Source organism: Bombina bombina, chromosome 1, assembly GCF_027579735.1.
Source record: "Bombina bombina isolate aBomBom1 chromosome 1, aBomBom1.pri, whole genome shotgun sequence".
NCBI lineage: Eukaryota > Metazoa > Chordata > Amphibia > Anura > Bombinatoridae > Bombina > Bombina bombina.
In genome coordinates this window covers 437,539,412-437,565,327 of record NC_069499.1, presented here as the reverse complement: position 1 = coordinate 437,565,327, position 25,916 = coordinate 437,539,412, and the positions used below count along the sequence as shown (strand labels likewise).

Below are 25,916 nucleotides of genomic sequence, written 5' to 3'. Positions count from 1 at the left end.
GCCACTTGTGCAGTGTCTCCAAAATCTGAACCTTCCTAATGCCAGTCACCATCAAGACACTAATAATTACCAGTCCTGATCACAATTGTTTCTTATGAATTGGCCTTCCATGCTACTAGATATTTCCCATCCAATCCATTTTCAATGACTCTAGTAGATTGTCCATTCTAACTTTTATCTCATCATTGGTTGCTCTCCTCTACAAGTGTCTTTACTGGCTTCCCACATACATATACAAATTCTGACTCTAACCTACAAACCCTTTATTAACACAAATCCACTAACATATCTGCTTTATTTTCTAAATACTTAGAAACTATTATCTTAACCCCTTAAGGACAAGGCCATTATTCAGTTTCTTTCCCTTAAGGACCAGGGCTATTTTTACATATCTGCAGTGTTTGTGTTTAGCCTTAATTTTCCTCTTACTCATTTACTGTACCCACACATATTATATACCGTTTTTCTTGCCATTAAATGGACTTTCAAAAGATACCATTATTTTCATCATATTTTATAATTTACAATAATTGTTTTTATAAAATATGAGGAAAAAATGGAAAAAAACACACTTTTTCTAACTTTGACCCCCAAAATCTGTTACACATCTACAACCACCAAAAAACACCCATGCTTAATATTTTTTAAATTTTGTCCTGAATTTAGAAATACCCAGTGTTTCCATGTTCTTTGCTTTTTTAGCACTTTGCTATTTCCAAACCATTTTTTTTTTCAAAACTAGCTATAGTTACATTGGAACACTGATATCTGTCAGGAATCCCTGAATATCCCTTGACATGTATATATATTTTTTTAATAGACAACCCAAAGTATTGATCTAGGCCCATTTTGGTATATTTATGCAACCATTTCACCGCCAAATGCGATCAAATAAAATAAAATCTTTCACTTTTTCTCAAACTGTTTCACAAACGTTAGGTTTCTCACTGAAATTATTTACAAACAACTTGTGCAATTATGGCACAAATGGTTGTAAATGCTTCTTTGGGATCCCCTTTGTTCAGAAATAGCAGACATTTATGGCTGTGGCATTACTTTTTGGTAATTAGAAGGCCGCTAAATGCTGCTGCGCACCACAATTGTATTAGACCCAGCAGTGAAGGGTTTAATTAGGTAGCTTGTAGGGAGCTTGTAGGGTTAATTTTAGCTTTAGGGTAGTGTAGAAGACAACCCAAAGTATTGATCTAGGCCCATTTTGATATATTTCATGCCACCATTTCACCGCCAAATTCGATTAAATAAAATAAATCGTTCACTTTTTCACTAACTTTGGGTTTCTTACTGAAATTATTTACAAACAGCTTGTGCAATTATGGCAAAAATGGTTGTAAATGCTTCTCTGGAATCCCCTTTGTTCAGAAATAGCAGACATATATGGCTGTGGCATTATTTTTTGGTAAATAGAAGGCTGCTAAATGCCACTGCGCACCACACTTGTATTATGCCCAGCAGTGACAGGGTTAATTAGGTAGCTTGTAGGGAGCTTGAAGGGTTAATTTTAGCTTTAGTGTAGAGATCAGCCTCCCACCTGACACATCCCACCCCCTGATCCCTCCCAAACATCTCTCTTCCCTCCCCCACCCCACATTTGTCCCCGCCATCTTAAGTACTGGCAGAAAGTCTGCCAGTACTAAAATAAAGGCTTTTTTTTTTTATTCATTTTTTTTTTATTCTGTTTAGCTGTGATGGACCCCCCCACCCTTAGCCCCCAACCTTTCTGATTCCCCCCAAACAGCTCTATAACATTTGCCCACTACCAATTTGCTGCCATCTTGGGTACTGGCAGCTGTCTGCCAGTACCCAATTTACCTCCCAAAAAAGTTTTTTTTAACATTTTTTTAATGTAATTTACATTTTTCTGTAGTGTAGCTGCCTCCCCCTCAATACCCCCCTCCCTCTCCCAGATCCTTTTGATCATTAATTTGCACCCCCCCTCCATCTCTTTCTCTCCCACTCTGCACTCTCCCATTCATTGGTGGCAGTGGTTGTTGCGTAATCGTGCACACACATGCGCGCACACGCACCCTGCAGGCCCCCCCCCTGCACGCTCCCAGCACCCGGCGTGCACATTGCACATTCAGGAACCGGATGCCGGGTAGCAACTTTCTAATTTACTCCTATTATCAAATTGTCTTCGTTCTCTTGCTATCTTTATTTGAAAAAGAAGGATTCTAAGCTTTTTTTTGGTTCAGAAATCTTGACAGCATTTTTTATTGGTGGATGAATTTATCCACCAATCAGCGAGGACAACCCAGGTTGTTCACCAAAAATGGGCCGGCATCTAAACTTACATTCTTGCATTTCAAATAAAGATTCCAAGAGAATAAAGAAAATTTGATAGTAGGACTAAATTAGAAAGTTGCTTTAAATTTCATGCTCTATATGAATCACAAAAGAAAAATATTGGGTTCAGTGTCCCTTTAAGTTTAATTTAATTTATGCTTCATACATTTTAACTTATTTTTACCTACGTAGACTTTTGTAGTTTGTGTTTTGTGTATTTAACATGCATAGCAACACATGGTGGCAATGCCATGATAGAGCTTTAATGGACACATATCTTTCTGAACTCACTTTTTTCCAACAACTCTTTCTTTTAGTTTATCTGTCTCTGTCTTTTTCTATCAAGAAGCTTTTTTATTCACTTTCAACTACCTCTTGTCTTCATCCCTCCCTTTGCCATGCCTTTCTCTTGCTCTGGCTACTCTCAAGCCTTCTGACATATCCCTTTGCCTCTTGGCTCTTTTCTGTTTCTTTACATTACCTTGAAAAACATACCTAGGAAGGCTCAGGAGTTTGAGAGCTAGCTGCTGATTGGTGACTACATATATCTGCCTTTTGCAATTGGCTTATCAATGTGTTCAGCTAGCTCCCAGTAGATCATTGCTCATCCTTCAACAAAGGATACCAATATTATGAAGCAAAATTGATAATAGAAGTAAATTAGAAAGTTGTTTAAAAATGTATGTTCTATCTGAATAATGACAAAAAAATGTGTTTCATGTCCCAATAACCCCTTGATCCAAAAAAAGTATATATACTGTACACATGTCATGCAGCACTTTGCCCATTGTACCGCAGATTGCTGCAAGTACCAAAGATGGCCATTAGTGAGAGGTGGAGGATTGGAGAGCTGTTTGGGAGGGATCATGGAGGGGGGAGGGTTGATGGGATCACTACACTGCAGAAAACAATAAAAAAAAATTATAATAATAATAATAAAAAAAACCTAAGCTGCATACTGGCACACTGTCTGCTGGTACCTAATATGGTGAGTATGAGTGTGGGCAGGGGGGGGGGAAGCTGTTTGGGAGGGATCAGGGGTGGGAAGTGTCAGGTGGTAGGGTAATCTCTACACTACAGCTAAAATTAACCTTACAAGCTACCTGATAAACCCCTTCACTGTCGGGAATAATAGAAGGGTGGCGTGTAGCTGCAATTAGCAGCCTTCTAATGATAAAAAAGCAATGGCAAAGCTATATATGTCTGCTATTTCTGAACATTCCAGAAAAGCTTTTACAATCATTTGTGCAATGAGATTGCACAAGAGGTATGTAAATAATTTCAGTGAGAAACCAAAAGTTTGTGAAAATTTAACAATTTTTTATATGATCACATTTGGTGGTGAATGGTCTCATGAAATATACTTCTATATATATATATATATATATATATATATATATTTATTTTTTGACACAAAATAAAAAAAAAACAAGGCTCTATTTTTGTTTAAATTAAGTGATAACAAAAATGCGAAAAAGTATCTGGTATTTTAGACAAGTTCTTTAAAGGGACATTATAGGCACATTGCACAAGATTTTTCTTTATATAAATGTTTTGTAGATGATCCATTTATATAGCCCATCTGGGTGTTTTTTTGTAAAAATGTATAATTTTTGCTTATTTCTAAAGAACATTGTGCTGATTTTCAGACTTCTAACCAAGCCCCAAAGTTGTAGATGTATACTGATGTATACAGACTTCGGACTGCTTCTGTTAGTATAATCGGTCTTTTCATATGCAGGGGAGGTTCTGCTATCAGCCCCTTTCAGTGGGTGTCCCAGGCTTATCTCATTAACAGTTTTAAATTGGGAGTTTCTAAGTAGGTTTTTAAAAAGGTTTAACACTGGATTTTGACATCAGTATCTGTGCATATTATTCTTTATAGTAGTGTCTATTACATGCAGTTAAATAAAAGTTGGTGTATACTGCCCCTTTAAGGTAGCATAGGGGTTAAGGGCCACTCCAATATCTAAACTTAAAGTGGGTTTTCATTATTATTTTTATTTTTGCAACACTTTAATTTCACTTTAACGGTTTTGCATCGACATTTCAACTATAGTATTGCAATAAATTGATAAAAAAAAGACATTTAAAGTAGATTTTTGCAGGATTTTTTTTACTTTTCTATTTTAACAGCTTTCACCTCTTGAAATCCTATTTATCTCATTTTTATTGTTCTGAGAGGCATAGCGTTGCTGCTCAAGTATTTTATCAAGTGTTCATTTTTTTGTGAGAAGATAATGAGGTATGGATGCACAAATAAAACATTGCTACAAATATAATTGCATACACTGATGCCTTATATTGCTCAAGCCACATGTATGCTCCTGAAAAAAAAAACATGTATAGTGCTAGCTTTACAATATGTTGACAGACAGGTTTTACAATCAGGAAAGTTATCCTCCAACCTTAGCTTGGTACAGGGGTAGTTAAGATTGCACAAGAACTCTCTTGTACAGTCCTGACCGAGTCCTTGCACAACCAGTTGTGCAAGAGCAGCTGTTGTCAATCCCCATGGTCATATCAGTCCAAATCTGCTTCTGAAGCTTGATAAATGGACACTAGAATAAGACAAAAATGTGTGTTTTCCTTTATGCATTACAAATAATAACACCACCCCCAATAGATTTATTTGATAGTGCATTTTGATGCAACTTTGCTATTAAAATCCCAGGGTCACAAGTTGCAAAACACATACAACTTGTCCTACATTAAACGTTTGTGTACAACAGAATGTTTCACACCATAAAATAAAAATCTACCTACTGTTTGAGATATTCAATTTTATTGCATCGTTAACCCTAAGAGGCCAAATTATCAAGCTCCGAATGGAGCTTGATGCCCCTTGGCTAAAGACCGCTGCTCCATAACTTGTCCGCCTGCACTGAGGTGGCAGACAGAAATCAACCAGATCGAATACGATCGAGTAGATTGACACCCCCTGCTAGCGCCCGCAAATCTGCAGGGGGTGGTATTGCACAAGCCATTCTGGTGAACTGCCTGTGCAATGATAAATGCTGACAGCGTATGCTGTTGGCATTTATCGATCTGCAGCGGACATGATACGCTACATTGTATCATGTCCACTTGCACTTTGATAAATATGCCCCTAAATGTGATCTAAATTTAAAAATGTTGCCTTCCAAGCTGTATAAAATATATTCATAACTTTTCTTTAATGGGAGTCAAACATGATTTTGCCATTTCAGGGATGATTCTTTTTTTAAACTATATCTTAACCACAGCTTTATCTCATTAAATAGAGAAGAACTTAATGCACTTATTGGCAACAAAAGCAGCACACTGCCTATTTTCTAAAAGTAGAAATATCTATATTAATGCAATGCTGTTCTATTTATTGCAGTACTGATAATGCATTTGTTTTAAGCTTGTGCTAGAACACATTGCAAGTTCAGAGATCTCCATATCTGTAATTTAAATTCTGAGGTTTATCTTTTAAGTGATTTTTTTATAACATACATTATATTACAGTAAAAAGAAATAAAAGTAATGAGGAAAAAAAAGTTTTGTTGATCACTTAAAAGTTAGTAGGGAAAATACTACAGTGCAATGACAATAAAATTAACATGACTTCAAAATGAGTATTTTATGTTTCAATCACTCAACTTCACTACTCATTTAGACCATTTGGTATCAGTTTAGATCCAATTGATTTGTGTAGCTTTGAGCATCGTTGGAATCTACAGCTTACTGAATTTCTAACTGATGTATATACATGTGCATCATTAGTGAAAATGCAGCTCCAATGTTCAGGTGGATAGTACCCGCTCAAATAGCTGATGCTTGCAAGCTAATTATTGTATGCATGACATGACTGTGAATTTAGTTTCTTTTGATAAATCACCACAAATGTAAGATTTCTGCAAAAAATGCAAAACAGTAATAATGCAATCATAAAGGGACGCTAAAGTCATTTATTTTTCTTTGTTTCGTATAAAAAGGGCATCTTCAAAATGTATGAAACTTTTTAATGGCATATTCCTGTCCTAAAAAGAATATTTACTTCTTGTTAGGCATCCAGATGCATGTCCATCTACACTAATAGCGCTGTGAGAGCTGTATCTACCATCTTGAACAGGAATTATGCAATTGATACTGTCATATTACTTTAAACTTTAAAGGGACATGAAACACAACATTTTTCTTTTATTATACAGATAGAGAATGCAATTTTAAAAAGTTTCCAATTGACGTCTATCAAATTTCCTTTGTTCTCATGTTATTCTTTGTTACATATGAGCTATATAGGTATAGGTAAATAGTGCTGCCATCTAGTGTTCTTGTTAATGTATAACATTGTTGCAAAAATGCTTCCATATACTGCTGCAGACACAGACACACCGCTGAACTTACCTTCCTGCTTTTCAACAAAGGATATCAAGGAAACAAGGAAAATGTAATAATAAAAGTGCACTGGTAAGTTGTATAAAATGTTATGTTGTATCTGAATCATGAAATAAAAATGTTTGGTTTTATGTCCCTTTATCTTCATTATTTGTAGGCAAATATAATACAATATATTTAAATGAAGCTCTTTCGCTTGGATTTTAAAATAAACTTGTGGGCACAATGCCCCTTTTATAACTAATATGTATCCTATGTTTCATATATAAATGCAAGTTCTGAAACTAGAATTCTTCTAACAATACTAAAATATTCTAAATGATATCTTACCTTTACAGATTTGTGCTGATACTGAGTTACTGCACTGCGTGAGGAAGCAATGCCCGTCTTTTCGAAGCGTTTCTTCACATTAGCCAACCCACCAGCCACAGTGATATTTTCAGTCTCCCCTAGCATCTGTGTAGATTAGAATGAAACTATGGGTATTCATATATTTTCCCAGAAAAGTAATATTTAATTAAAGAGACATTCTAGTTAAAAGTACACATAGGTGAATTACATGTTTGGATAAAAACATATTTACGCTATACATATACTGGCAAATAGTGTTAGCATGTTTCTCTGCACATGCATGTGAACCACAGCTAGATATTATCAATGTACCAGCATTTTAAATACTGCCTCTGCTCAATACCGGATGATACAAGCACCTTAGCTTCTCTGAGCAAATGCTTTGCTTAAAATGTTAGAGCACAGAACATACTTAAATACAGTCTTGAAACAGCTTTAGCTTTTACAAGAAGCATAAATGCTTCTATTTTAAAACTGAAATGCACATGTAAGCATTCTTTGTGACTTAAACTGAGTGTCTATGTGTTTCTCTGTGTGTTAGTGCATGCATGTTTGTGTGCATGTATATGATCACATTTAGTGTGAGTGTGAGTGTGTGTGTGCATGCATTTTAGTACATGCATATACATGCTTGTACTGTAATATGGCTGCGTGTGTGTGTTTGAGTATGTATGTGTGTGTGTGTGTGCACGCTAGTGCATGCATATACGTGCTTGTGCTGTAATATGACTGTGTGTGTGTGTTTGAGTGTGTATGTGTGTGTGTGTGCGCGCTAGTGCATGCATATATGTGCTTGTGCTGTAATATGGCTGCGTGTGTGTGTTCGAGTGTGTATGTGTGTGTGCGGGCTAGTGCATGCATATACGTGCTTGTGCTGTAATATGGCTGCGTGTGTGTGTTTGAGTGTGTATGTGTGTGTGTGTGTGCGCGCTAGTGCATGCATATATGTGCTTGTGCTGTAATATGGCTGTGTGTGTGTGTTCGAGTGTGTATGTGTGTGTGTGTGCGCACTAGTGCATGCATATGTGTGCTTGTGCTGTAATATGACTGCGTCTGTGTGTTCGAGTGTGTGTGTGTGTGCGCTAGTGCATGTATATGTGTGCGTGTGCAGGTATATGACTGTATGTGAACTTAAAAAAAAATCACAAAATGATACTCATATTTTAAATGAGTCTGCTTTTGACTAGGATTTATAAAAATATGATATTTTGACATCTGCGGCCTTCACTAATCAATAAACAACATTCTAAATTTACCTATTAAAATGGTATTACCATGTGATTACGTATGGAAAGAAATAACTTTGGGGAAAGAAATAGGCAGCTAGACTGACACCTCAAACATATTAATTTTTGCCGCTCATATACATCAATTATCAGTATGTCATGCTGAGGAATCATCTACATTTCTACATAGCATTTTGATCCAATGTGGTTTGCATCTCAAAGAAAGCAATGTGTTCATAAAGACGCCTTGTTTAAGAAACTCTGCCCATGAAGTATTTATTCTATAGAGTTATTCAGTTTTTAAAAAAAAAATATTTCATGCAAAGAAAGCTAGGTAGAGGCAGAAGTACAGTGACTCTATAGATCGCCTCTTCAAAGTTTGTTTTTTTTTTGTACAAAATAAATCATAGTTTTGAAGAATTCTAAACAGTCAATGCTTTTATTTTTGGAGAATCTATACAGATATATAGATACACACAAACATACATTAATATTTATAAATATGTGTGTGTTTGTGCGTGCGTAATACCTTTCATTAGCAACTCATAAAAAACTGAGAGGAGTGACACTCCCTTACTTACTTTTCAGTCCCTTACTTACTTTTACTTCCTTTTAAGGGAGAGTGTTTCCCTGCCAATGGATATTATGGCCTAGACTAGAAATGGAGAGCAAAAATATTAGCTCTATTGTATGTTAACTTAATTGCTTGAGCACAATAAAAGTGCTTCATTTTTTAGTCCAAAGTTATCTTTAATTGCTTGAGTAAAAAATCTTCATGGCTGCGTAGGTGCACTAAATCCATCATATAATATGTTTCTAAGAGGCAAGCAGATAAATTCATGTAAGATATTGCTCAAGTGCTCTAAGCCAATTGTGAGCAAGTAGTGGAATTCTTTATGTAGTTTGGTGCTATACTATTAATAACAATGGTTTACTTTAGATTTAAAAAAGCGCAACATTTTTCAGTGGTATTTTGAAATGAACACTTTATTTACCACTTGTAATACAAGCTCAATAAAGGCACCATTAAAAAGCTTAGTTAAGATGCGCTGGCTACATTTTTTAACCATCAACTTATAATATCAAATGATGTTTTATTTTCTTACTATTAGCGACAAGACTGATTGAACCCCACTTGTAATTTAGCCCTATACACACACACACACACACACACACACACACACACACACAGACTTTCAGGTGTTTGTAATGAACAAATCAAACAAAAGCAATTGAAATAGCTCAACACAATGAATGCTTCAAGTGGTTTCCCCAAATTCAACTAAAAATGAAACTTTTAATGAATTCTGCAGTCTCAAAATTATTCAACCCCTTCATGGCAAGCATATTTAGTACTTAGTAGAGCACCCTTTTGCTGTTATTACCTGCTGTAAATGAGATGCATAACCAAACACCAGCTTCTGGCAGTGTCCCTGAAGATTTTTAGCCCATTCCTCATGAGCAGCGACCTCCAGTTCAGTAATTCTTTTAGGTTTGCATGCTGCAACTGCCTTGTTCAAATCCCACTAGAGATTTTCTATGGAGTTCAAGTCAGGTAACTGTGATGGCCACTGTAGAATCTTCCAGGACTTCTGCAACCAAGCCTTGGTGGAACTTGAGGTATGCTTGGGATCATTGTGCTGTTGGAAGGTCCAATGATGCCCAAGCTTCAGCTTTCTCACAGACGGCATGACGTTTTCTCATAGGATTTCCTGATACTAGCGCTGGAAAATCTGTTGGCGCTCTACAAATACCTGATTATAATAATAATACTTTAATAAATCCATCTTACCTTCTACAAACTGCAGGTTTCCATTGCCAGAGGATGCAAAGCAACCCCAGAGCATCATCAAGTCACCACCACGCTAGGCAGAGTGTTCTTTTCAGTGTATTCTTCATTCTTTTTTCCTCAAGACATACCACTGATCCATCAGGCCAAAAAGTTCCAGTTTTGTTTCTTCGCTCCACAGAATAGAATCCCCAAACGTCTGTGGCATATTTATATGATTTTGAGCATATTAGAGCTGACTTTTCTTGTGCTTTTGGGTCAGTAGTGGTGTATGTCTTGGAGTCCTAGCATGGAAACCTTCTGTGTTTAGTACGCGCCTTACTGTGTAAACTGAAACCTCATTGCCTGTTTCCATCAAGTCTTGTTGCAGGTCTTTTACAGTCACTCAAGGGTTTTTCTCAACCTGCCTTCTCAGAAATCTGGTTGCAGCTGTTGATAGCATCTTTTTTCTGCGTCATCCAGGTAGTGTAACCACTGTTCCTTTAACTTTGAACTTGCAAACTATGCTTCCAATGGTGTCACTAGGAACATTCAATGCTTCGCTATCTTTTTGTGTCCTGTTCCTTGTTTGTGAAGGGCAATGATCTCTTCTCTTAACTTTTTGGACCATTCTTTTGACTTAGCCATATTTCTAACATGCAGTCAAACGTGACACTCAACAAACCCCTAGCCACTTCAGATATTTCATGTGTTCTAGCTCAAGCACATTTGGTAAAACTAATGTAGACCTTGATTAGTTGCATCAATTGTGCTTGAGACAACACCTGTTTTGCATGTTTGTGCTGTTGTGATTCTAATAAGGGGTTGAATAATTTTGAGACTGCAGGATTAATTAAAAGTTGCATTTTCAGTTGAATTTGGGGAAACAACTTGAAGTAAATTGAAGTAAATTGAAGTAAATTGAAGTAAATTTTATCAACAAACCTGATTTGCAATGGGGGTTGAATAATTCTGTATATATACACACACACACACACATATATATATATATATATATATATATATATAAATATATATATATATATATATACACATAAACACAAATAAATATATATATATATTGTATAAGCGAGATCAGACTGATCTACTTCAGGACAGTTCTTCACAGCAAAAGCACAATTGGGCAAGAAATTGGCTGTTCCTGGGTGGCAATTTGCTGTTGTTTGTTCCTGAATGCATGAGCCGGATATAATTTTAAAAATGAATATCACAAAGCTGTTTAATTCCTCTGCTGATTTTTTTTTTTTATATCAATAATGCAAAATGTTTTTGTTGTTGCATCCAGTTTGCCGGCGTAATACTTATTTTTCTCTTTGCTATTTGCGGTGCTGGTTCCTTAGCATTAAAGCTTAACATCTAGTCTTACAAAATAGACAGATAAATAGATGCTAATACTGATCACATGGTGAGTTATATCTGTATTGAACGCATTCTTGGATGAAGTTATTCTTGGAAGAAATGTGACCATGACAGTTCCAGTTTCTTGTACATTAATTCATTTGATGGAGGGGAGAGAACTAGAAGCTGCACAAATGACACCTATTTTATGTACTCTATTCATAGTGACTATGAAAATGATATTTGCTTTTTGCCTGTGGAAGGGACCTTCATATTAATTAAATATGTCATTATTCTAACATTTTTAACATCACTTGTTGGAGGGACTCGTGCTAACAAACCATTAGATTACCTAGTAAGAGAAAGAATACATAATTTTGATTGAGAATAAAAACAAAAACAAAAAAACTCCCGCCAAAATATGCTGTTTATAGCCAAAAGAGTTTGGTACCTGGAAAATAAATTAACTCTCATGTGGATTGTGGAACAGAAGTGATCAAGAATAAGCATAAAAGACATGTTTGACCTTGAAAATACCCTAGAATCAATTTTGAACAAAACACACATTATCCTATCTGAATTTTCCATGTTAAGGAAATTTAATTTCAATCTTGTATGGAACACATTTTTTTTTTTTTTAAATAATTTTTTTATTGAGGTTATGCAGTGAGAAAACATCATACAATGATAAGTATGCAACAATTAATGCACTTAAATAATTTGTCGATAAACATTGCCGAACATATATAGGTAATAAGAATCAAAAACAGCAAAAGTACAACAATGTCTGACAGCAACTTAGCTTCTTGAACCTCAAGTTTTTATGGATATATTAGCAAGACTGGCTGACTAGTTAGAAGGCCTCTCATGGGCCCGTTAGCTATAAGGGAATGGAATAACATATGATAGTCAGATCTGTGGCCTCTGTAGGGCCTAAGGGTAGCATATAGTACAAATATTATATGGGGGGGGGGATTTCAGCGGGCGAGCGCTGCTTATTAAATGGGGGGGAAGATGGAGGGCGGAGCCAGATAGAAGTACCACTTGTGAACAATGGTGAGATATAGAATCTTATTGTCTGGGGGGCAGATATAAGACAAAATATCGGTGAGTCCCATGGGATTGGTATGCTTAAAATTTAAGGACACATAAGTGATAATGCCCCATGGGGAAGTTTGGAGTTGACATGCTCGTTGATATAAGACTAGGGATATATACTGGATTTTTAATAGTTTCAACTAAGACCAATCAATATATATAGTAAATAGTATGTTATACTCAGGCCGTTGGAATAGGTAGACAAGTAATAAACATATATATGAGTAGCAATACTCACATCTCATAGCTAGAGAGAAAGAAATCATTGTTATGACAGCAGAAAATATGTACATGCAGATATCTAACTTTGTCACAATATAACTAGTATCATCAACATGAGCTAAATGGAAAGCTAAATATAGATATAATATATGTTTGTAAACCAGCAGTAGGGAAAATATTGTCAAATGAGATAGCCAGACCAGAGTAGCAAAAATCTCAAAAGAGATGCCTGTAGAGTGTAGTAAAAATCCTAAAGATATGCCTGTATGCAGAGCCGAAGGCTTCAGCATATATAGAGAACCCCAATAAGGTAGCAAAAATATTTATATAACCCACATTCTGACCTATCTTATGTCCCATGAAGAGCAGGTCTAGTAAGTAGAATATAGGAGTGGTGCTTAATTCCAACACATAGGTCCTAACAAACAACCAGGATAAAAAAACTAGGGCTACTGTGATTATGGGGCATGGCGTGTTTCACCTAATATTTGATCAGACAACGTATAGAAGTGGGTGCCTCTCAATGTTAGTCTCTCTGTATTAAGCTCATCGAAGGGAGGTCCTAATAAACGTTAAGTCTGGCTAAAAATGTGTAGCTACAGAAGTGTATGTTGCCAGAATGTGCAGCAAGTTAAATCTGGGTATGATAGGAGGGTCTAATGCACTTCAAAATATCTAAATCCTAGAAGAATCTCTGCCTAGCTGACCTTGAGGGAGCCGGACGGGCCATCATACAGCCCCATTGTTATAGTGTAAGATGTAGTGCATATATTTGATGACAACATGCAAACTTCCATGGGAAATAGATAGGTCTCTTATCTAGCGTGGGAGCTCAAAATATATAACAGCGCTGACAATTTAGTGGAGAATGATTATAGACATTGGCCTTGCATACTTACAGGTAAAAGCATAAATGGTGCACATCTGAATCTAATATGCAGCTCTCAGGCTACACTAAGAAAGGAGATACACAGGAATGCATAGTGACTATCAGACATGCAGACACGTGCATATATACAGAGCAACTGTGCTGCTATTGTACCAAATATATGGGACTTGTATAGCAGTTATACAACTTATAAAATGTATTACAACTGTTCCTGTCATCTCTGACTGAACACTGAATAAGCATTTACCTCATCTGATCAACAAGCTAATGTAAAATTGAAAACCAACTATAATGACAGCAAAAATGGAGAGAGAGTTCCTTTTCATCGTAAGTCCCAGACTCCTGAATACTCAACTAAATGTTATTATTAAAATATGACATGGTATTCATTGCTATCTAACAAGATTGTACCTGTTCTATACTTAGGTTCCACATGCCTTTAATAACTAAGGTACTTTTCACAAATTTACGATTATCTAAGGTGGGGAACAGAGAAGCTGCTATGGGGTAACATCTAAACAACCCTCGCCGACTGAGAGAAGGAAGCCAGAATCTCTTACAAGCTAGTGTGGCATCTGAAATATAAGTACATATAATAGCAAGATCGCTATCAGCTACAATACTAGTGATGAACTGTGGATAACATGCAAACTATATATATCCACCTTAAGTCAGCCATACATACAATGAGAATAATGATGCCCCACAGGTTCTCATCTATGACTTCTCCTAAACTCATGATCTCTCAGTCTAAAGCCTTCAAAACTATCTTAGCTTGGGATTAAAATAGTTAGCCAAATATGCAGTATAATGCCACCTTTAACACAAGGATACTTTCCATAGTAATGCATGGTTATATTTTAGGTAAATGTAATTTACATGTCCTTTTTTATAGTTATGAAACTTGATAGGAAATATGATTTGTTATAAGGAGCACTGATTACCCCTCTTAGGTCCTATAATAAAGTAAAATAAAATGAAGGTCTATGGAAGCAAAAAACAATATAAACATAAAACCACAGTATCTACACCTCCATTGATGGCAACAGAGCTATACATATTTACAGTTTGGAGGGAGATAGACCATTTTAAACTATATCAAAATGAGATGCTCTTAAGTATTGTAACTTAGGAAATAGTCCGGTGCGAACTGTTCATGTGTGTTGGAGTCTGTTATTAACCATAGGTAGCCATAATGAAGAGAAAATAAAACAAAAAATAAAAATGTGCCAGAACAGTAGCAGCAGTCCACGTTTGCAGCCTGAGGCGTTACTACATCTCACCCGATGCCTAGCTTAGGTGATACCCCTAATATAGTCATAGAAGCCAGAGAGTCACCCCTGAAGACACAAATTGTACCCCATGCTGAGAGAGGCAAGACATCCACCTTGATGTTTGACAATAGGGCTTCGGGTGGGAGGATTAATATTCTCGCTGTGAGGCAGAAGGCAGCAATATCTACATCAGAAAAAGAAAAGTCAGACCGCCAAACGCAAGTTTGTGTAAGCAACAGTAGATTAAGTTGCAGGTCACCATCAGAGTAAGCAAACACCTCTTTGCTGTTAAGATCCGAGAGGGAGTGAGGCATCTCTGTTGTTGTAAGGAGCAGCATGGGATTCAATGGCTGCCACAGCTCCACCCTCTGTGAGAACTGTTCCGTTGTCTCAGCAGCACTCATCACGGCTGTTGTATGATCAGCCCTCAGCAGTCCATATCGGTCTTGCGATGGATTGTCTAGATCGCCATTACCGATGTGACATGGTGGTAAGTGGCTTTGTGTCACCATGGGGTCTTCCATGGAAAGATTTTGCCATATGTCTCTGGTCTTCTCACCAGCAAGTTAGATTTGAGACCTTAGTGTATCGGCAACATCGATAAAGCAGCTTGTGAGCTGCCGATCCAGACCTTGTAAAAGGGCATAAAGTGACTCCTGTATTTCCTTCATTTTGAAAGCAGTTTCAGGCTCAGGTCTGTGTAAGCTTAGGCTAGTAGCATAGGAGGTAGGCCCAAGTATCTCGCCACTCGCGGTATAGCTGCTTCCCCCAATAGGGGTTACTAAGCACGTAGTTAGTAGCAAAAGTTGACTCAGACAGGGTATCCTTCCATTGTAGATCAGTCGGTAGATATCCACTTATGAATTTAACTTATTCTGTTTCTGTAAATAGGTATTTTATATAGACGTGGCCTAGGAGCTCAGGAGACACACGTCTGATCACCTCGGCTGTTGGCTCCACCTGTATGGGACACATTTTAATCTGCCAAAATATCTATGTGAAAACATCAGGGCCCAATCCAATCAACCATGGAAGTTTTTTTTTTTAAAATTCCAACCTATTACCTTGGTAATAACCCATTTTTTTAAAAAAACTTTTCAACTATATTTGTGTCACCACTTTGCCTTGATTGGGGGGTAATTTGACTGCAGCATTGCAATCATTTAATACATTATATACCTACCTGTTAAAAAAAAATGTTGCCTTTTTTAAGTACAATTTCCTGACTGTTCACATTCCTTTTTCATTGTAAAAGTTTGTGTGCATGCTCAATGCATATGTTAAAGACAATTGATATATGTTAATACAAATTGGGCACATAGGCACCCAGAGTAGCAAGACATGCAGGTAAGCAGAACCATAGCTGGATATGGTGGAAATGTTTTCAACAAATTCACAGCAATTGCCACAAATTGGAGAAGAAACAGCAGTAGTACTAATGGGAAGAGAGGCTCCCATGGCAGCAGAGGAATTCAGAACATAGTGGTACACATCAACATTGTCACAGAAAGGTGTAGGCCTCACACAATAAATTCAGCATTAAAGTGTTGTATTAAATATAGAGATTGGCAGGATGACACAATAGGACTTGCTGCAGTATTGCTGGCTTTTGTGTTGGCATTTGGACAGAGGAAGCTAACACTATTAGGACACACAGTCTGATAAATGTCACACCCAGTTGGCAAAAAGACTGTGGGCTCCATGTAATAAGCAGAGCAGTGAATACTGATTTGAAGCCCTTGTGGGGCAGGCTCACTTGGGGTGATTTAAAAACAACAATATAAAGATACAGAAAAAGAAAACAAAATAAAATTTAACTTCCCTTCTAGGAAGGCACAGTCAGCCGCATTGTCTCCAAAAACCACGTCAAATTGTAGTGGATAGTATGGTGGCACAGTCCTCCTGCTGGGCTGTAAATCAATTGAATTCTCCTTGGTATCCAAACCACAATACCTCAAAGAAGAACCACAAGTGTGCAATGCATCAAGGACTCCTAGTATGCACTAAAAGGAATGTACTCACAGGAATATGAAGATAAATTCAAATTTTATTCAAAGCACCAGAATCCTCATATCACAAACCATTTCAGTTTAATAAAATATTAAAAGCTTTTACACAAATGAAATGCTCAAATACAGAGTGAAAGCCTTTCACTCTGTATTTTGATTTTGCTCTTGAAAAAGGTGTGTTATTACCGAAACCGGTTTAGCATTTTATTTGTGTAAAAGTCCTTGATGTATTGCATTGTGTGCATGTATTGTGGTTCTTCTTCTTTTGAGATATTGTTGCTTGGATACAAAGGAGAAGAAGTCTATTGATTTACAGCCCAGCAGGAGGACTGCGCCGCTATACTATCCACCTCCTTGGGGTGATTGACAAGTTGTGGGAGAGCAGGGGGTGGCATTGCACAAGTAAGTCCTCGTGCTATAGTGCATATGCTGCAAAGGTGGACAATGAAGTTCCTAATTTGGGAGCAATGCCAGTCCTCCAAATAATACACGGGGCCCATTGTGTATAAATTAAAATGTGTGAGAAATGTTACAGCTATAATTTTCTGAATATAAAAATTGGCAGCTCTGATGGTAAAATAATTAAATTTAACTTTTAAGAATGTGAACAGAATATTTATAAACAAAGCAGATATTGTAATTAATCTTAAATTAGAGGAAGTAGCTCATAGGAATAAATACAACTTTAAATTTAAATCAATTAATTTCCACAAATGTACACATCTCTTTATCTGAGAAGTGGTAAAACCTCTAAATGCTATAACTAAAAAGTGGCAAAATCATCTTATAGCACACCTAATGCTATTGTAGTCTTTCAAAACGTTAAAATAATGTTTTCTATAGCACCTGTTTTGGCACATTTCAATTCTTCAAAAATCGTTTTTACCAAACAAACACAGAGATTACGAGTTTTGCGGTTGCTAACGAGCATTTTTTTTCACTGCTCACTTAAAACAACGCTGGTATTACAGGTTTTTTAAAACCCGGCGTTAGTCGCAAAAAGATGAGCGTAGAGCAAAATTTAGCTCCACATCTCACCTCAATACCAGCGTTGCTTATGGTAGCGGTGAGCTGGCAAAACGTGCTCGTGCACGATTTCCCCATAGGAATCAATGGCGCAGAATTGGCTGAAAAAACCCCAAACACCTGCAAAAAAGCAGCGTTCAGCTTCTAACGCAGCCCCATTGATTCCTATGGGGAAACAAAAGTTATGTCTACACCTAACACCCTAACATGAACCCCGACTCTAAACACCCCTAATCTTACACTTATTAACCCCTAATCTGCTGCCCCCGACATTGCCGACACCTGCATAATAATTATTAACCCCTAATCTACCACTCCGGACGACGACGCCACCTACATTATCCCTATGAATCCCTAATCTGATGCCCCCAACATCGCCGACACCTACTTTTTATTTATTAACCCCTACTCTGCCACCCCCAATGTCGCCGCCACCTAACTACACTTATTAATACCTAATCTGCCGCCGCCAACATCGCCGCCACTATAATAAAGTTATTAACCCCTAAATCTAAGTCTAACCCTAACCCTAATCCCACCTAATTAAATATAATTTAAAGTAATCTAAATAAAAATACTACAATTAAATAAATAATTCCTATTTAAAACTAAATACTTACCTATAAAATAAACCCTAAGCTAGCTACAATATAACTAATAGTTACATTTGTAGCTAGTTTAGGATTTATTTTTATTTTACAGGCAACTTTGTATTTATTTTAACTACCTAGTTAAAATAAGTACAAATTTACCTGTAAAATAAACCCTAACCTAAGTTACAATTACACCTAACACTACACTATAATTAAATAAATTAACTAAATAACCTACAATTAATTACAATTAAATTAAATAAACTAAAGTATGAAGAAAAAAACCCCACTAAATTACAGAAAAAATAAAATAATTACAAGAATTTTAAACTAATTACACCTAATCTAATCCCCCTAATAAAATAAAAAAGCCCCCCAAAATAATAAAAATCCCTACCCTATACTAAATTACAAATAGCCCTTAAAAGGGCTTTTTGCGGGGCATTGCCCCAAAGTAATCAGCTCTTTTACCTGTAAAAAAAATACAATACCCCCCAACATTAAAACCCACCACCCACAAACCCAACCCTACTCTTAAACCCACCCAATCCCCCCTTAATAAAACCTAACACTACCCCCTTGAAGATCACCCTACCGTGAGACGTCTTCACCAAGCCGGGCACAAGTGGTCCTCCAGAGGGGCAGAAGTCTTCATCCGATCCGAGCAGAAGAGGACCTCCAGATGGGCAGAAGTCTTCATCTAGGCGGCATCTTTTATCTTCATCCATCCGGAGCGGAGCGGGTCCATCTTGAAGCCAGCCGAAGTGGATAGGATCAGCCAATAGGATTGAACTTCAATCCTATTGGCTTATTGCATCAGCCAATAGGATTGTTCCTACCTTAATTCCGATTGGCTGATAGAATCCTATCAGCCAATCGGAATTCAAGGGACAACATTGGGGGCTGCAGATTACGGGTTAATAAATGTAGGTAGGTGTCGGCTATGTTAGGAACGGCAGATTAGGGGTTAATAAAATGTAACTAGTGTTTGCAAGGCGGGAGTGCGGCAGTTTAGGGGTTAATATATTTATTAAAGTGGCAGCGATGTCCGGTCGGCAGATTAAGGGTTAAAAACTTTATTTAAGTGTTTCCGATGTGGGGGGGGGGGGCTTGGTTTAGGGGTTAATAGGTAGTTTATGGGTGTTAGTGTACTTTTTAGCACTTTAGTTAAGAGTTTTATGTTATGGCATTAGCCCACAAAACTCTTAACTACTGACTTTTAAATGCGGTAGGAGTCTTGACAGGAGAGGGTCTACCGCTCACTTCTTCCAAGACTCGTAATACCGGCGTTATGCAAGTCACATTGAAAATATAGGATACGCAATTTACGTAAGAGGATTTGCGGTAAGCTCAAGTCGCGGAAAAAAAGTGAGCGATAAACCTGTACCTGCCAGACTCGTAATACCAGCGGGCGTTAAAAAGCAGCATTGGGACCTCTCAACGCTGCTTTTTAAGGCTAACGCAAGACTCGTAATCTAGCCAAAAGGTTGTTCTAGGAAAAATTATATCCTTGTGCCTCCTTTTCTGGATTTTTTTTTAACTCCTTTAAGAGGGAGCTTTCAGTACAATTCACCATTCTGACTGACTACAAAGATCTTGAGTACTTAGAAAAATTTAAAAGGCTTAAGCTTAGACAATCAAGATGAACAAAACCCTTCACTTGATCATTGAACATTGGCTTTATTAAACTGAATCTTGATACGTTAACATAGACATTTTATTATTAAGACAATTTTAAGTGAACCAATGGTGCAGTATCAAGACCCGTCATTCCTGCTACCAAAATAATTTCTCCCATTTGCATTAACATAATCAAAAAGACTGCTTTTTCAAAAATATGTCCCTAGTAAGATTGTAGTTTGATTTGCTTCCCATTATGGTTTGACATTTTGCAGTGGAACAATTGCATTCCAATGGCAGGTCATACAAGCATACCCAATATCCTAGATCTAAAAACTCATTATTATCAATGGCCCACCTCAAATAGTTTGTTTTGAACAGATTTATTAGCTTGGCAGGTATGTGCTTGTACTAAGTTTTCTCCCAACCTTTCGTCAACAACTGACACTACCAGTATATAAGACCAGTCAACACATATCTATGAAATTATAGTGGATATTCCTTATAGACTTCTTCCTGTGATGTTTATGCTTTCAATGCAGTTTTTTATAGTATGCTATTGAGAAAATTTGTTAACAAAAGGCATTTAACCCATTCAGCATATTTTAATAATAAATGAATTAATACATATTTGATTCAATCAAACATTCAATTGCCATATTGATAGAATATTATTTGTATTATAGTTGGTTGGGTATGTTTAGTGTCTTATGGAATGTGTAATTTGTTTTTTTTTAAACTAGAATGAGCATCTGTTTTCTATTGAACCGAGCATGAGCCAAATCATTTTCCATGGGGAAAAAAAGAGATGAATTTGCTCACATTAGAAGACAGCACATGCAAAAATATATTCTGAAAAACTAAATGAGATCTTTTCATGGGCAAAACTTTAAAGGGACAGTAAAGTAAAAGATAGAGAACGGATGTATGTCCTTTTTAACAGTAAAAAAATGTGAAGAGGCCAAAACAGGTTTTCAAATGGCCAAGGATATTGTTTTAGAAATCTCTAAAAAAAAAAATATTCTAATGGAATGGAATTCCCATCTTTTATCTTCGTGCAAAGAATTGGGGGAGTTTACAAGACAATATTCAGTTTACGAAACAAATTATGAAAGGGGAATAAAAACATGATTAAATGGATTAAATCATCAATATTTGTAACCATGTAATTATATAGTATTCACTATGCAGCTATTTTTTGTTATTTTAACTTATTTTACATAGGTGTAGAGTGCTAAATGCCAAAGTACAAAAAGAAAAGAAAAAAATGGTATCTTAAACAATTTGATGTAACTCTAAAGTATCTTCACTAAAACTTAACTATTATTTTAAAATCTAAATATAAAAAAATATAAACAAAATGGGTGAGTAGCAATAGTAATATGTCACCTAAGTAAATTACCATACCCATATTACAATCTGATGTCAATACCAACTTTCTTATCAATATTTATATTATATGTCTGAATGCAGTGATTTAACAAACTGCCCCAGTTGTCCCATTGCATTGACTCCATCAGTCACAAAAAATCCCTACCAATATCATTTTCTATTACTTTCCCTAGCACTAAAAATGAGTAGCAGGTTACAACTACTATCTATGCTTTCCATAAATAACAATAAAACCATTAAAACATGTGGGGTCTGGGTGTCAAACATAAATATTGGGTCTAGTATAAATCTAATATCCCTCTGAAGTAAAAAGGTGGGTAAAAACACATGTTGCTACTGAGAACTTATATTGATATGGGTATGGTAATGTACTTAGGTGACTTGCCTTATTACTGATTTTAATCATATTTTTTTAATATATTGTTTTAAAGAAAATATTCAGACCAGGTTTTCTAATAGATATGAATAAATAAAACCTTCTAATAAACTGGAATAAACTATACTGTCAACAGTGCAACATGAAAATGCTTTAATACATATATAAATTAGAGATTATAATTTTTTAAATTGCTTTCCCACTGGTAGAGAAGGTAATCACTTATATGGTAACATTTACAGCTTCAGTGTAACTGCTTTCTTGAAAAGGAAGAAATCAGAGCATACTGCCAAGTAACAAAATTAAATCTCTTACATGTACTGCATATAATTTTGTACACTTTGAATGAACTGTAAAATAAATTTATTATCACATCCCATCAGTTTTCCACCTGCCACCATAAAAAAAATCATATTTCTTTATATTTCAGTTGCTCATTAAGGAAAGAAAATTACCCATTTTTATTATCTTCTGTCCATAAAGTTGCCAATAGCACTGTGTCTAGTTGCTTGCACTAATCATAATTGGTTTAACAGAGTGAGTCATGGCTTGTCTATCTCATTTCTATGTTGATTACACTACTCCTAATGGATTTAGAGCGTTCAATAGAAAAGTGTACAGCCAGAGAATTGAAATGATATTTAAAAATGATGCTTGCAAACAAAAAGTCAGATAGTGTTGTATAAAACAGTAATATAGAACAACCTTTTCTATCCTTAATCTTCATATTATCTAATTTGTTAGATATATTAAATACATTTTACATTGCATTTATTATTGCTAAATAAGCTTACTGCTATTTCTTCCAGTCTTTTACTGCATTATTGTTTACAGAGTTTTTTTCATTAATTCATTCTTTTTTTTTTTATTGTTCTTTTTTGTTTCCTTTTTTATTGTAAAGTGATAGCAACAGTATATTAATATTCTGAGTACAGTTTTCAGAGCTGTACATGATAAGGTTATCCATATTGGTACAGAGCATTAACATTAATATTTTAAAAATAAATACAATATATAATATAAAAGCTTAAAACATATTCTTTTTTCTCTTTAATCATTTCTATTTAAAAAAATGTATTGTGGAAAAATATATTTAAAAGTTTGTCACTGTAAATCCAAAAATAGTTCTTTTTTATTGTGTTACATATTTAAATTGTGATAAACACTCTTGATATAGAATTTGCTACAATTAAACTTTGAGTTGAATTACCTTGCAAAATTAAAACCAAATATGTTTTCAGACTAATTAAAGTTGTTAAATGTTTTTTTTTTCTGATTTTATCTATTCATTGTTAATAATAGGCTAATTCTTTGGGGCCTATCTATCAAGCTCCGAAAGGAGCTTGATGGCCCGTGTTTCTGGCGGGTCTTCAGACTCGCCAGAAACAGCAGTTATGAAGCAGCGGTCTAAAGAGTGCTGCTCCATAACCCTGTCCGCCTGCTCTGAGCAGGCGGACAGACATAGCCGCAATTCAACCCGATCGAGTACGATTGGGTTGATTGACACCCCCTGCTGGCGGCCCTTTAGCCGTGAGTCTGCAGGGGGCGGCGTTGCACCAGCAGCTCTTGTGAGCTGCTGGTGCAATGTTAAATGCGGAGAGCGTATTGCTCTCCGCATTCAGTGATGTCTTGCGGACCTGATCCGCACTGTCGGATCAGGTCTGCAAGACATTTCTTAAATATGCCTCAATGTTTCAATATAAATTACTTTAAAGGGACATTATACACTAGATTTTTCTTTGCATAAACGTTTTTTAGATGATCCTTTTATATAGCCCATACAGTTGTTTTTTTAAAGTATAGTGTTGCTTATTTTTATATAACATTGCTCTGATTTTCAGACTCCTAACCAAGCCCCAAAGTTTTAGGAGAATACTGATGTATACCTACTCCAGCTTGCTCCTGTTTGTGTAAAGGGTCTTTTCATATGCAGAGGATGGAGGACGGGGGGAGTGTCTGCTTTTTCTCACTTGCAGTGGGTGTTCCAGCTACCTTTTTAACAGAGCTAAACCGGAAGCTTCTAAGTAAGTTTTTAAATGGTTTTATACTGGATTTTTAGATTAGTATCTGTGCATATTATTCTTTATAGTAGTAACTATTACATGCAGTTATATGAAAATTGGTGTATACTGTCTGTTTAAATGCATGAGCTTGTGTCTGTGATGGTAGATAAATAAGAAGAATGTTTACATATTGTGAATCTAAATATGGGGACATTAAAAATATAACAATCCAATAAAAACATTATTTTTTCTGTTCCCTCTTTGTTTAGTGTAATAGTCAATTTATTGCATTATTTCATCCATGTTTCAGCTTACATTTGTTGAGGAAATCTGATTTTTATTTGAAGTGGCAGCTTGATACAGAGCCATTCTTTCTTTTAATGGTAAGGATTCCTGAAAGTCCAATGATAAACTACCACTCCAGGTGGTGTCTCCTTCTGATGGTCTTCCTTTACGCTTAGCAAGACCTAAAGCACACAAAAAAATATAACATAGTTAATAAAATCATAGTGTAAACAGTTATTTAGTTCTTTTAAATGTGGAAAAACATTTGCTTTTTTTTTGTTTATGGTTTATTTTTCTCAACCATAAAACACGTACAGTGGGGCAAAAAAGTATTTAGTCAGCCACCAATTGTGCAAGTTCTCCCACTTAAGAAGATGAGAGAGGCCTGTAATTTTCATCATAGGTATACCTCAACTATGAGAGACAAAATGTGGAAACAAATCCAGACAATCACATTGTCTGATTTGGAAAGAATTTATTTGCAAATTATGGTGGAAAATAAGTATTTGGTCAATATCAAAAGTTCATCTCAATACTTTGTTATATATCCTTTGTTGGCAATGACAGAGATCAAATGTTTTCTGTAAGTCTTCACAAGGTTGTCACACACTGTTGCTGGTATGTTGGCCCATTCCTGCATGCAGATCTCCTCCAGATCAGTGATGTTTTGGGGCTGTCGCTTGGCAACACAGACTTTCAACTACCGCCAAAGGTTTTCTATGGGGTTGAGATCTGGAGACTGGCTAGGCCTCTCCAGGACCTTGAAATGCTTCTTACGAAGCCACTCCTTCGTGCCCGGGCAGTGTGTTTGGGATCATTGTCATGCTGAAAGACCCAGCCACGTTTCATCTTCAATGCCCTTGCTGATGGAAGGAGGTTTGCACTCAAAATCTCACGATACATAGCCCCATTCATTCTTTCATGTACACAGATCAGTCATCCTGTTCCCTTTGCAGAGAAACAGCCCCAAAGCTTGATGTTGCCACCCCCATGCTTCACAGCAGGTATGGTGTTCTTTGGTTGCAACTCCGCATTCTTTCTCCTCCAAACACGACGAGTTGTGTTTCTACCAAACAGTTCTACTTTGGTTTCATCTGACCATATGACATTCTCCCAATCCACTTCTGGATCATCCAAATGCTCTCTAGCATACTTCAGACGGGCCCGGACATGTACTGGCTTAAGCAGGGGGACACGTCTGGCATTGCAGGATATGAGTCCCTGGCGGCGTAGTGTCTTACTGATGGTAGCCTTTGTTACGTTGGTCCCAACTCTCTGCAGGTCATTCACTAGGTCCCCCCGTGTGGTTCTGGGATGTTTGCTCACCGTTCTTGTGATCATTTTGACCCCACCGGGTGAGATCTTGCATGGAGCCCCAGATCGAGGGAGATTATCACTGGTCTTGTATGTCTCCATTTTCTAATTATTGCTCCCACAGTTGATTTCTTCACACCAAGCTGCTTGCCTATTGCAGATTCAGTCTTCCCAGCCTGGTATAGGTCTACAATTTTGTTTCTGGTGTCCTTCGACAGCTCTTTGGTCTTCACCATAGTGCAGTTTGGAGTGTGACTGTTTGAGGTTGTGGACAGGTGTCTTTTATACTGATAAGTTCAAACAGGTGCCATTAATACAGGTAATGAGTGGAGGACAGAGGAGTCTCTTAAAGAAGGAGATACAGGTCTGTGAGAGCCAGAAATCTTGCTTGTTTGTAGGTGACCAAATACTTATTTTCCACCATAATATGCAAATAAATTCT

At 36.5% G+C, this 25,916-nt stretch overlaps 1 protein-coding gene across 1 annotated transcript in view; it reads right to left on the bottom strand.

Annotated features, from left to right (window-relative positions):
* The window catches only part of XIRP2 (xin actin binding repeat containing 2), a 247,932-nt gene that overhangs the window by 157,631 nt on the left and 64,385 nt on the right, over nucleotides 1-25,916 (bottom strand). Inside the window, exons 2-3 of the mRNA XM_053698393.1 lie at nucleotides 24,191-24,342; nucleotides 7,000-7,125 (exon numbers count right to left, since the gene is read on the bottom strand). Of these exons, the coding sequence (XP_053554368.1) occupies nucleotides 7,000-7,125; nucleotides 24,191-24,244 (180 nt within the window). The 5' untranslated portion in view covers nucleotides 24,245-24,342. The remainder of the gene's footprint in view (nucleotides 1-6,999; nucleotides 7,126-24,190; nucleotides 24,343-25,916) is intronic.